The 13,817-nt window shown below is 40.9% G+C and overlaps 1 protein-coding gene and 1 non-coding gene across 2 annotated transcripts; both read right to left on the bottom strand.

Annotated features, from left to right (window-relative positions):
* Positions 1 to 6,381: 6,381 nt before the first annotated feature.
* Trnag-ccc (transfer RNA glycine (anticodon CCC)) lies at positions 6,382 to 6,454 on the bottom strand. Its single transcript has one exon. It is a non-coding gene; the product is annotated as a tRNA-Gly (tRNA).
* A 4,112-nt stretch (positions 6,455 to 10,566) lies between these two features.
* Positions 10,567 to 11,505, bottom strand: LOC113176581 (olfactory receptor 10V1-like). The gene has a single exon (XM_026381051.1). It carries the CDS (start codon positions 11,503 to 11,505, stop codon positions 10,567 to 10,569), a length of 939 nt encoding a protein of 312 aa, XP_026236836.1.
* Positions 11,506 to 13,817: the final 2,312 nt, after the last annotated feature.

Genomic DNA, 13,817 nt, shown 5'->3' with positions numbered 1-13,817 from the left:
AAACAGCAACTGTCAGGTAGATCTGCTCATCAGTTGCCTAGAAATGTTATAGGTGCTTCATGGGGACCCTCAGAGTGACTCAAGGGCTTGTGTCCAGAGGGTGAGCCTTTCTTAACTTGAGCTGCCTCTAAATAACCATTTGTCTGAGACATTTGAATCACCTGGGACCTGAACCCCCGCTCTACCCACTGTACTCATCTCTCATCTGAGGCCTCATTCCCTGAGGTTCCCAGAGTATCCTCCTTTGTTTGGCTTATCTCTTGCATCATCCCTCCCAAAGGTGTTTCTTCTATTCATTGTGGTGCTTGTTTACTCCCTAAATTCATGCACAGAATCCTAGAGGAAGGCAAAAGGGAGGAGATCTTCTTGGGGTCAGGGGGAGGAAGCGTGCAGATTCCCCTGCCTTCTCTTGAAAGGTGCTCCCATTTAATACCCAAACAGGGCTGTTCACAGGGCACCAGAGTCATGAGGAGGAGCAACAAATGAGGACCCCATGCAGATAACAAGAAAGATGAGTCTCTGAGATGGAGAGAGAGAAGGGACAGAACATGGCCCTGAGGGAGAATCAGTGCTACTTGCATTTGTACTTATATGTCCATCATCATTCACCAGTTGATGGAAATTTGGGTTGTCTCCAAGTTGCAGTTCTTATCAATAAATCTGATATGGAATTTTATACACAGGTCTTTTTAAATTCTCTTGAGTAAATGACAAAATGGGATTGTTGGGTAATATGGTAAGTGTAAATTTAACTTCATAAGAGAAACCAACAAACTGTTTTCCAGTGTTTGTACCAATCTACATTTCTGCTAGTCATGTATGAGTTTTCCAATTTTGCAAGTTTTATTCTTCATTCTCTTTTTTATTTAAGTATTTATTTTTTAGTTATAGTTGGACACAATAACTTCATTTTTAATTTTTTTATTTTTATGTGGTGCTGAGGATTGAACCCAGTGCCTCACGCATGGTAGGCAAGCACTCTACTTCTGAGCCACAACCACAGCCCTTATTCTTCATTTTCAAGTGTGGTTTTCCTATCCATAATCCTTTGCCTTTCTATACCAATTTTGGAATAAGTTTTAATTTCTACATGATTAAGATTTGAGGGATTGTACTGTAGATATGGTGGTGATTATGAGTACTTTAAGATTGGGTCTTTCAATCTATGCAAAGTATATTTTTCTCCATTTCTGTAAGTGTTCTTCAGTTTCTCTTTTCAATAGTCTGTAGTTTGCACATATTTTATCAAATGCTTCACTATGTGGTTCATGTTTGGGAATACTATTGTAAGTGATACTGGTTTTTAAAATTTCACTTTTTTCTTCTTTTGCACATTACTTAAGAATTTCACATATGTGTGGGCATGGTGGCACATGCCTGCAATCCCAGCAGTTTGGGAGGCTGAGGCAGGAGGATCATGAGTTCAAAGCCAGACTCAGCAACTTTTTTAAAAATTGATTTCATTATTTTTTTAAATACACAACAACAGTGGAATGCATTACAATTCTTATTCCACATATAGAGTAAGATTTTTCGTATCTCTGTGTATAAAGTATGTTCACCCCAATTTATGCCATTATACATGTACTTTGTTTTTTTTTTGCATTACAATTCTTACTACACATATATACCATGATTTTTTTCATATCTCTGTTTGTATATAAGGTATGTTGACACCCAATTCAAGTCTTCATACATGTACTTTGTATAATGATGACCATCACATTCCACCATCCTTGCTAATCCCCTGCCCCTCCCTTTCCCTCTCACCCCTCTTCCCTATCTAGAATTCATCTAATCCTTCCATGCTCTTCCTCCCTACCCCACTATGAGTCTCCCCTGTTATATCAGAGAAAACATTCGGCATTTGTTTCTTTGGGATTCAGCTTCAGCAACTTAACAGGCTCTAATCAACTCAGTGAGACCCTATCACTAATAAAAAGGTCTGGAGATGTGGCTCGGTGGTTAAGTGCCCCTGGGTTCAATCCCCGGTACTACTACTGCTACTACTACTACTACTACTACTACTTGTACTACTACTAATTTTAAATATGCAAACATGTCAGAAAAAAAGATGGTTCTATTTCTTTTTTCTAACCTGTACAACTTTTATTTTCCTTTTTAACCTAGTTTATCATCTAGGATTTTGTATTAGTCAGGGTTCTCTAGAGGAACAGAATCGACAGGAAGTACAATTACAAAAAGGGGACTTATTAGGTTGGCTCAAGCGACCAGAAGCTGGATAGTCCACCATGGCCATCTGCAGGCTGGAGAGCTGGAGGAACCAGTCGCTAGCTGCACAGTCCACGAGGCTGAAGCCTCAGAACAAGAGGGATTAATGGTGCTACCCTAGTTCAAGAACAAAGGCTTCTGGGGAATCACTGGCAGAGTCTGCTTTGGAAGAGTGAAGGAACGAGTGTCTGATATCTTCAGAGGGTCTCAGCAGCAATCAAGCTTGCATTTGCTGCTGTGTCCTTATTCTTCCAACCTTTATTCCATCCAAGCCATCATCCTATTGGATGGTTCTGCCCACTCTTAGGGAGAGTCTCCATTTCAGTTGGCTATCCCACATGCCAGTCATTCCTACACACACCCTCATCAATACACCATAAGCCTCTTAATCCTTGGCATCTCTTAATCCAATCAAGTTGACAATTCAGATTAATCATTACAGGTACCCAGAACAACATTGAATACAAGGGGTAGAAGTGACCATATAGGCTTTGTTCCCAAATTTGGGGAGGAAATTCTGCCTTTAACTAGGTGTGAAGTTAATTATGGGATTTTTGCAGATTCCCTTTATTAGGCCCAGAAAGGTCTGTCCTATTCCTTGTTTTCTAAGAATTTTTTAAAAATTATGAATATTGATAGAATGTTGTCAAATGATTTTTCTACATGTATTGAAATGATTGTATTTTTCCTCTATTTCCTCTATTTATTGTTCATGTTATTGATTGATTTTTTTTCTTTTTGGGTATTGGGATTGAACCCAGGAACCCCACTGAGCCACATCCTCAGCCCTGACTCACATCCTCAGCCCTTTTTTATATTTTATTTAGAGACAGGGTCTTGCTAAGTTCTAAGTTGCTGAGGCTGGCTTTGAATTCACGATTTTCCTAAGCCTCCCAAGCCACTGGGATCAAAGGCGTGTGCCACCATGCCTGGCTTGGTTTTTTAAAAACAAAATTGATCCTTAATTTTTGGGATAAATTACACTTGGTATTGATACACATCAACCTATTTATAAATTGCTGGCTTCAGGTTGTTAAATTTATCAAGGTTTTTTTTTTTTTTTTTTGCATACACTATGATTTCATGAGGGATCTTGGTTTGTAGCCTTTTTTGTAGTGCTGGGGATTGAACCCATTGCCTTGGGTATGCTAGACAAGTGTTCTCCCACTGAACTACATCCCCAGATAGTCTGTGGTCTTTTTTTCTTGTATTATGTAATGCTGGCCTCATAAAATGATTTGGGAAGTGCTTCCCCCTCCTGTACTTTCTGAAAGAATTTGTATAGGATTGATTGTCACGTCACATGACTAAACAGATCAGGAATACTCCAAGTGAATTATAGGGAATAAATAAAGACACAGACACAGAGATTACCTTTTCTTTGAGTTCAGTGACTGCTCCTTGACTGCAGCTCCCACAAGAGGGGCAAGACAGGCAAGAAAGAGAGAGAGGAGCACGTGCTGAACCCTTTTATTAGGGAGAAGCCATTCAAATCAGGCAAGGGGTCAGGTTTACAAAGGAAAAGGTGAGTGTATGTCAACCCCCCACGGATGATGCCTACACCTGGAGCCACACCTCATTATCTGAATGGGGTAACCCCAAGTTATTGTGACCTGGCACTGCTGTGCCAGACTGAAGGCAATAATTGGTCAAAACCTGGTGCATTAGGACTTAAAGGTGTCTGCATCCAGGACAGCTCCTGACAATTGATACTATTTCTCCTTTAAATAGTAGATAGTATTGATCAGCAAAGTCATGTGGATCTAAGCATTCTCAACATCTTTCATAGATTTAGGACTACTCAGGTTTTATACTTCTTCACAAATCAGTTTTAGCCATTTGTGTCATTCAAGGAATTTGTTCATTTCATCTTAAATTGGTAAACTTATTTATAAATATTATTTCTAATATTCACTGGTTATTCTTTATATCGGTTTTGTTGGCATTCAAAAAGGTTTCAGGGCTGGGGTTGTAGCTCAGTGGCAGAGTGCTTGCCTAGTGAGGCACTGGGCTCAATCCTCAGCACCACATAAAAATAAACAAATAAAATAAAGGTATGCTGTTCATCTACAACTACAAAAAATATTTTAAAAAGCTTTCAGATTCATGGATTTTTTCTGTATTCTTTATCTATTTTACATTTTATTCATTTAGTTCAAATTACTTCTTTCCTATTACATATGTAAATTTTAATTTGCTGTTCTGTCTCTGATTTTCTCAATATTATTCTATCAATTTTGTTGCTAAATGAAGAGTGTTAAAATATTCATCTGTGATTGTGTATTTATCTACTTTGCCTTTCTTTTCTGTGAGTTTTACTCCATGTATTTTGAAACTCTGTTATATATAGTGCATACATATTTAAAGTTACTATGTTTCTTCATGTATTGACTGCTTTATCTTTAGCAAATGTCCTCCATCCTATTATATTTCTTGTTCTGAAATGTACTTTGACCATTAATATGGCCAATCAAGCTTTCTTATGATTAAAGTTTGCATAGTTCATCTCTTTCCTTTTACCATACCTATGTCTTCATATTTAGAGTGAATTTCTTTTCTTTTTTCTTCCTTTTTATTTTTGTTTGCAGTCCTGGGGATGGAACACAGGGCCTTGTATGTGCTAGGCAAGGATTCTACCACTGAACTATATTCCCAGCCCTTTAAAGTGAATTTCTGATGCTTAGTACATAGTTTTGTTTTGCTTTTTCATTCAATCTGACAATTTGATTTTTTATAAAAAATATTTTGTTTTTTAGTTGTAGATGGACATAATACCTTTATTTCATTTATTTATTTTTATGTGGTGCTGAGGATCGAACCCAGCACTCTGCAGCTGAGCCACAACCTCAGCCTTACAATTTGCTTTTTAATTAAAACATTTAAATTTACTGTTCATGCAATTGGTAATATTGTCAAGTTTGAATCTACTATACTGCTTATTATTTTATATTTTCCCCTTTTGTTCTTTATCATCATCTATCCATCATTTCATGACCTCTTTTTTTTTTAGAATTCCATTGTATCTCTACTATGCCTTTTATTAGATATAGGGTTTCAAATATATATATATATATATATATATATATATATATATATATATTATATCATAGAAAATATAGGCAACTTTGGAAAAGAAAATAAATATCAACCAATCTTACCATTAAAGATGAAAAGGTGGCATATTTCTGAGAAAATAAGCTAATTCCTGTTTAGTGTGCAGAACAGTGACTCTAACATGTTACATTTGCATGCAAGCAAACAAACAAACAAACAAACAAAAAACATGTCCAGAAAGTTATTCAATTGGTGAGAAAAACTTCTAATTAGTTCCCAAGTGAAATACTTGGATGAAGTTTTAATTATCCTGTACAATTCATTTGGGGCTGAATTTTTACTCTGAAAGTTTTTCTAATTGGCACCTCTTTTTAATGCAATGAGGAATACTGTGCTATGATGAAGTCTCTGAAGTCACTTGAAGCTTGGGGCCAGGTTAGACACCACGGGGCCAATGCTGCACAATTCTGTCTCTGTGGCTTTGAGTTGCTTCCTAAAAGTAACCCTTTCTAAATTCTACACATAATTCTCATCGTATCTTGAAAGTCATTCCTCTAGAGAGCAACTGATAGCTTGTTTCATCAGCTTTCATCAACATTACACAATGAGATGTTTTCCTTCCATCCATTCCAATTACTCATGTACACTTTTGTTTGAATAAACACACATAGACACACATGAAATGCTCAGCAAAAGATGGCCCCTCCTCTCCAAAGCACAAGTCCTAGCCCAAACACTCTGGCAATCACATCTTTTGTGTTTTGAAATTAGACATGACTTGTTCAGAACATAATAAGTATATTTTAAGACACATTAGGCAGAATCTTTATTGATTAAGCCTAAGAGGTAGCAGGGTCAGGATATATAAATTCAAGGACAATGATCACTAAACATATAGCTTTTTGCTAGATCCTCAAGATCTTAAATTTCTGAGCTTCAAACCAGTGTAACCGTCCCTTGATTTCCATAGGGGATGGGTTCTAGGACCCCCCCCAAGATACTAAAATCCTCATGTAAAATGATATCATATTTGACCATATTCTGTGCATATCCTCCTGTATATTTTAAATGATCTCTAGAGTATTTATGGTTTTTTGGTGGTACTGGGGATTGAACCCAGGCCCTTGTGCATGGGAGGCAAGTACTCTACCAACTGAGCTATATCCCCAGCCCAACTTACGATTTTGAATACAATAAAAATACTATAGAAACAGTTTTTAGGCTGTGTTGCTTAAGGAATAATTAAAAAAGTATGTACGTGTTTAGTACAGGTATAATTTTTTGAGTACTTTTGACCTGAGGTTCGTTGCATCTGCATACCTAGAGGGTTGACAGTATGTTATGTGAACTTGGATGCCCCATGGGCAACTTAAAACCAACCAACCCCTAACCAAACTCACTGTGTTTACCCCACTCTCCAAATGTTTCTTTCTCCTTCTTTCTCTGTCTTGGTGACAGGCATTTCCACAGCATCCTCATCTCTTATCTCAACTTCCATTTAATCACTCTCCCTAGTCCACCTGAGGTCAGGTAGGCACTATTTCTTACCTGTGTGTTGAGAAGACTGTTTCCCTTATTTTGCATGATTCCTGGGTCCCTTTCTTATAAATAATGCCTGAGTGGAGCTGTCTCTCTGGGTAGGGGTAGGGGGTGGCATTGGCCCACATGATGAGGACCATGGGAGGGTCTGGCCCTACCTGTGAGGGCTGGTGGGCCTGGCCTTGCCCTTCCTGTTGGAGGCCACTAAAGGCCTCCAGCCCCCTGAGGGCTCTTGTGCTGGACCCAGGAAGCCCCCACACTACTGTGTGCCTTGCATCCTTGGTCTTCTCTGATCCCTCCTCCCACAATTTGGGGACAGTAAAAGATAACTCTGAGGGGTCAGGACCAACCCATCTGGGAACAGCAGGGGTGGGGGCACTCTGCTTTGAGAAGCTCAGCTGGTGTTGCAGGTACTTTCATCCAGGCTAACAAGCCACCTGCCATTGATGGCTCTGTTTTTGGTAAATTTTTATTTATTCTAATTAGGTATATAAGACAGCAGAATGCATTTTGATTCATTGTACACAATTGCAGCACAACTTTTCATTTCTCTGGTTGTACATGATGTAGTGTCACACCATATATGCAGTCATACACTTACCTAGGGTAACAATGTCCATCTCATTCCACCATCTTTCCTACTCCCATGCCCCCTCCCCTTCCCTCCCTCCCCTTTGCCCAATCAAAGTTCCTCCATTTTTCCCATGACCCCCCATTATGGATCAGCATCCACTTATCAGAGAGAACATTTGGCCTTTGGTTTTTGGGGATTGGTTTATTTTGCTTAGCATGATATTCTCCAACTCCATCCATTTACCTGCAAATGCCATGATTTTATTATCTTTTAATGCTGAATAATGTTCTATTGTGTATATACCACAGTTTCTTTATCCATTCATCTACTGAAGGGCATCTAGGTTGGCTCCACAGTTTAGCTATTGGGAATTGTGCTGCTATAAACATTGATGTGGCTGTGTCCCTGTAGTATGCTGTTTTTAAGTCCTTTGAGTATAGACTGAGGAGTGGAATAGCTGGGTCAAATGGTGGTTCCATTCCCAGTTTTCTGGGGAATCTCCAACCTGCTTTCCATATTGGCTGCACCAATTTGCAGTCTCACCAGCAATGTATGAGTGTGCCTTTCCCCTCACATTCTTGCCAACATTTATCATTGTCTGTATGCTTGATAACTGCCATGCTGACTGGCGTGAGATGGCCCTTTTGATGGTGTTCATTCCCTTTTCACCCCGGAGCCCAATCTATGCAGTGCTTCTGAGTGGAGGGGACCTCTTCCTACTAACTGCTGCCAGACTGCCTAATTACCAGTGTGTCCTTTTCAAAAGACTATGTGCATCTGAGTGTGTGTGTGTGTGTGTGTGTGTGTGTGTGTGAGAGAGAGAGAGAGAGAGAGAGAGAGAGAGAGAGAGAGAGAGATTGAAGGCAAGGGTATTCTATGCAAGTAGACAAAAGTGACTAGTCAAGGGCTGGGGTTGTGGCTCAGTGGTAGAGGGCTTGCCTCGCACATGTGAGGCACTGGGTTTCATCCTCAGCACCACATAAAAATAAATAAACAAAACATTGTGTCCATCTACAAGTTAAAAATATTTTAAAAAGTGACTAGTCAATAGTCTTTAGCTTTTAAAACTTTTTTAAAAATGGAAATCAGATATCTAAACAAAAGTAGAGAAAATAATATTAAAACATCTACCCTTACTGGATATTTTGGCACACTCCTGTAATCCTAGTGGCTTGGGAGCTGATGCAGGAGGATTGTGAGTTCAAAGCCAGCCTCAGCAACTTAGCAAGACTCTAAGTTATTCAATGAGACCCTGTCTCTAAATAAAATATAACAAAGGGCTGGCAATGTGGTTCAGTGGTTAAATGTCCCCTACCCCAGGGTTAAATCCCCAACACCAAGAGAAAAAAAATTACGCTTCATAAATCTTCAATAGTTGTCAAAATTTTACTGGTTTATTTTAAAATTAGGGGAGGATTTACAGATGTGACCAGAGGGACCTAATGTTTCTTGAAGTGAGAGAAGGAGGAACACCTACCTAAACTTGCTCAGAGAGTAACTATTTCCATCTCTATCTTGTTCTTATATTTCTTTTTTTTCTGCTCTCATTTTATTTTTCTCTCTCCAAAGTCACACAGATTTAATTTAGCTACCACTTCAGCTTCCTTTGAGCAACCTGAAATTGTCATCAAATTTCTCTGAAAGCACCTCATGCTAGTGCCCCTTTTGCTACCCTGTCCATTCCAAGCTGCAGCATTGCCCTGCTCTGAAGGGGAGAGTGTAGCTTGAAGGAGGAGGGGCAATGTGGAAGGGCCCAGTTGTGTCCTGAGCTGTGGCCCGGAGGGCAGGGTCATCACCTAGGCATGATGGTGGAAACAGTAGGAGGTTACAGTTGATGTTTATAGGATTTTTGTTTCATGCCTCATTTGGGAATTCTTTTTCATTCAATCCATAAAGAAATATATTGTTGATTGAACACAGAGTCCAGAGGAAGGTGTCTTGGTGGTGTTTTATTTGCTCAGTGAAAGACCCATCAAGGACCTAGGCTCCCTGTTTCTTGACCCTTTTAACAGCATGTAGGTGTTCCTATATTTGATGGTATGGATGATTCATCCCTTTTCGTGAAGAAATAAAAAGTAATTATTGTATTAAAATGAATTGTTTTAGTGCCTAGTAACTCAGATTAATTTGTGAGCTCCTTGAGAACAGAGACCTTGTCTTAAAATTCTTTGTATACCCATCATCAAGCCCAGTATCTGGTATACTCGAGGTTCTCATTAATTTATTCAATAAATATTTCCTCCTAAGTACTATAGTGGAGGGAAACACAGGAATTCAAGGCATCTAGTCCAATCTGTGGGGTGGAGTGGAGGCAACAAGCCCTTTCTCGGGATTAGTACACCTGACCTTTGTCCCTGAATCACTCATGGGGATGCATAGTTAAGTTCAACGATCTTTATTGAGCATTGATTATGTGCCATACACTGGGATGACATAGATTAATCATAGTTCTCACTTTCAAGGGGCTTCTAGGAACAGTAATGGAGGCAGAAAAGCCATTTCAGCATTAAATGATATACATGAGGCCACAGGGGAGGGGCAGCTGGGTATGCTGGGTGGGTCAGGAAGGAGCAGGTTTCATGGGCTTTGGGGAACAGCTAAGTCTTTGATTGAGATTTGAAGGACGAAGGGGCATCAGTTGGCCAAGAAGTAGAAGTGACGTCATAGGCTACTATTAATGCTGGTGCCGTTGCTTCAGTTTGCACTGCTGTATATCAAGTAATGTTTAGGTTATTTTCTGGTGGTGCAGGAATTCTATGACTGAGCTGGCTTTGCCTTTCTGCTTTACTTTACCTTATTTGGTTCTGGGAGCTCCTTCTATTTCTATCCCTCCTGGCTCTGTGGCCAAAGAAGTTTTGTTTGGGTCCTCTTGTGACCTTCTGCTTGCCAGTGTCCACATTTCTGACAGTGCTCCAGATGACAAATGGAATCCCCCATGAGGGGGCAAAAACATCTACAAACACTGCAGGACTGCCATGTCCCAGAAAACCTTAGGATCTGTTCCATGTTTCTGACCACCCAGAAAAGGGGGCAGTGAGAACCATGGAGAAGTCCTCATAGGGAGGCATGGGTCCACAAGGTGCATAGTGAGATGACTGGATTCTTGAAAGAGGTCAGGTCAGTCCTGGTGGGCCACATCATCCCCTTCTACTTGATGGGCTGTTGCTTCATCGATTGGGGCTCTCCAGGAGTCTCCTCAGGGCACCCTTTACTTCCTTGTTTCTCAGACTATAGATCATAGGGTAGAGCATGGGGGTTACATTGGTGTAGATTAAGGACACAATTTTGTCTTGTTCTGGAGTGTAGCAGGATTTGGGGCGAATGTAAATGAATATTGCACAACCATAGTGTAGAAGAGACACCAACAGGTGGCCAGCACAGGTGGAGAAGGCTTTGCTCCTGCCTTCAGCAGAGTGGATTCTGAGGATGGCAGCAATAATGAATCCATAGGAAAGCAGGATCAGCAAGAAGGGAATCAGCAGGATGAGCATGCAGACAAGAAAGACTGCAATCTCATTGGCTCGTGTGTCAGAGCAGGCCAGGAATAGCACAGCAGGAATGTCACAGAAGAAATGATTAATCTCATGGGACTGACAAAAGGGCAGGAGGAATATGAGTGTGGTAAGGGTGAGTGAGAGTGCAAAGCCACTGATGCATGCAAGAACCAGCATCTGCAGGCAGAGGGCCCTCGTGATGATGAGTGTGTAGCGCAGGGGGTTGCAGATGGCCACAAAGCGGTCATAGGCCATAGCAGCCAGCAGGAAACACTCAGCTCCACCCAGGGCGATGAAGAGGTGCATTTGCAAGGCACAGCCCAGGAAGGGAATCCGCTGGTTCCTGGACAGGAAATTGGCAAGCATGTTGGGGACAATGACTAATATATAGCAAATTTCAATGGTGGACAGATTCCGGAGAAAGAAATACATGGGGGTATGGAGACAGGTGTTAATGAGGGTGATGAGCACAATAGTTGTGTGTCCTGCTAGGGTGATGAGGTGCATGGCTAGAAAGAGTACAAAAAAGAAGATTTTCAGTTCTTCCAAGTCCCCAAAGCCCAAGATAATAAACTCAGAGCTTAAGGTGTGGTTTTTCTGCAATGGGTCCATCCTATATTTTCCTTTATAGAATTCTTGGGCTGAAAAGGACAGCTTGCTAGCAATTCTCCAAGCTGTGGGACGCTATGGAGCTCTTTCCACAGATGGGAGTGCAGCCAGGGTTTTTAGGCTTAGCCTTTGCTTTCATTCTATTAGCTTTCCAATTCTGCCCACTCTTCATGGAGAATGAAGAACTGCTGACATGAGGTCACTTTGGTTCACCTGCTGAGTTATTACAAAGATGAACCAAGATGAGGGAATTCTAATATGAAGTTATTTTTCATAGACCTAATGACACTGTTTCTATCCGAGCTGTCCTACATTTTGAAGAATTGTGTGTGGTGGGAGTGAGAGGCTAAGGTTGATGAATCAGTAGGTTGAAATGGAGACTGGGCCTGCAGGGTCACTGACATTGCTGTAGGAAGGAAGGTTTGGTTAGTTCATCTTACACACCTTTGACTTTGTGCATTAGTTATATTATCCTTACTACCACTCCCAAACTCCCAAGATTCCTGCAGCTGACAGGCTGTGAACAGTACAGTAGAAAGGAAGGACACATAACCTGCAGTAACTGCCACCTTTCCACTGTTTGGGCTCCTCAATTGCAGGGAAGCCTTAGTTTTATGTGGTACCTCCTTCTAGACACCTCCCCTGGCCTCTTCAGTTGCTCAGATGGGTTGGTCCCTTCCCTATGTTCCCATAGTACTCTGGGCTTCCCCAATCATGTTGTTTATCACCAAGTTCTATAATTTTTTTTTGTATTGGGTTTGAGCCCAGAGGTACTTAACCACTGAATTTCATCTCCAGCCCTTTTAATTTTCAGATGGGGTCTCGGTAAGTTACTTAGGGCCTTGCTAAATTGCTGAGGCTTGCCTTGAACCCAAGATCCTCTTGCTGAAGCATCCTGAACTGCTGGGATTATAGGCATATACTATTGTGCTGAGAAAATTCTGTAATTCTTTATTTTTCTGTCCACTTCAGTAGTTTGTGAGCTTCAGGATGGCAAGAATGGTCTTATTCTGCCTCTCACACAGAGGCTGGCACCTGTTAGGAGTATAAATAAATGTTGAATTAATACTTGTGGCTCATTTCTGCATCTTCCACGATTAGTTCCAGGTCAGGCATAGAGTGAGAAGAACAGAGAGCAAAGGGCTGGGCTGGGTTGCAGGGTAGGAATGACTAGGACAGAGTCAGGAGAGGTCAGGGACAATAGGGAGTGGAATGTGACATACCTCTGGTTGATTTGCTTCCCAGATTTCAGGGACATTCACTTCCTCCTTGCCTCGAAAAGACCTAAGTTACAAACAGGAAACCTTATTTTCAGCCTCTTGTGCATCCATTTTCACAGATAAATAGAAAAAAGTTTCTAAAGATTTTAGAGATTTAGCAAATCAAGAATTAATAAGGGTTAAGGGCCCTGTGGGAATGGAGTTGCCACCTAAATGAGCTTACTTCTTCAGGACACAGTGTTTTCTACTGGAAACTCTGAGGCTCAGTGTGGGGCCAATGAAACCACAAAACCAATTTTGATGATAGCTTTGCTTGGTATAGATGGTGGTTGCGGTTTTTGTTTCCCAATCAGTTGCACTTGAAGTCTTTGAGATGGACAGATCCCTAGAGAACAATGTGTCCACTCTTCACTTCACTTCAAAGTAGATGGTCACAAAATCTTTCCCTGGTGACCCACCCCTTGGTCCTCTCCCCACTGCTGGCCCTGTCCTAAAACCCACAATAAGTTCCTGTCTGAAGTCCTCTGACCGGATGGAGGCCAACCCAGCCTGAGATCACACTCCTTCTGTGACCCAGCCCAGCCTCCCACTCTGCACATGCTCAACCTTCTCAAGACCCCCTTCATCCTCCCTTGAAAACTCTATGAGTGAAAATATGCTTCTTGGTTTTTGTGCGTCTGTCTTGGCTTTAGCTTTGCCACGCCCCATCACTTTCACTCTTTTCTTGCATGTCAGTGTGCTGCAGAGATGTGGGGATTGCTTTGTTTTATTGGACCCTAAACCTTAAAAATACTGAAAAATACAAAGATGTTAGTAAAAGTTACATATGATCCAAACACAAGTAAGAAGTGAAAATCAATGTCAAAGTTTCTGCTCCTTCAGTCCTTTCCCCTACTCTTCAGAGAGAACCATTCTTAGCAGTAAGCAGCGTTTCCTTTCCATCTGTCTTGTACAAAGAAATGCACACTAATGGACTCATATGCACCACACACATATGTACACACAGTCACACAATCAAATGTATACAGACATGTAAAGACACACACCTGCACATACTCACAGTGCACACATGCACAAACAGGCACACTCATACAG

The sequence above is a fragment of the Urocitellus parryii genome, chromosome X (genome assembly GCF_045843805.1).
Source record: "Urocitellus parryii isolate mUroPar1 chromosome X, mUroPar1.hap1, whole genome shotgun sequence".
Taxonomy (NCBI): Eukaryota; Metazoa; Chordata; class Mammalia; order Rodentia; family Sciuridae; genus Urocitellus; species Urocitellus parryii.
Note: the sequence above shows the minus strand (reverse complement) of the source record. Positions and strands in the feature narration are given on the sequence as shown.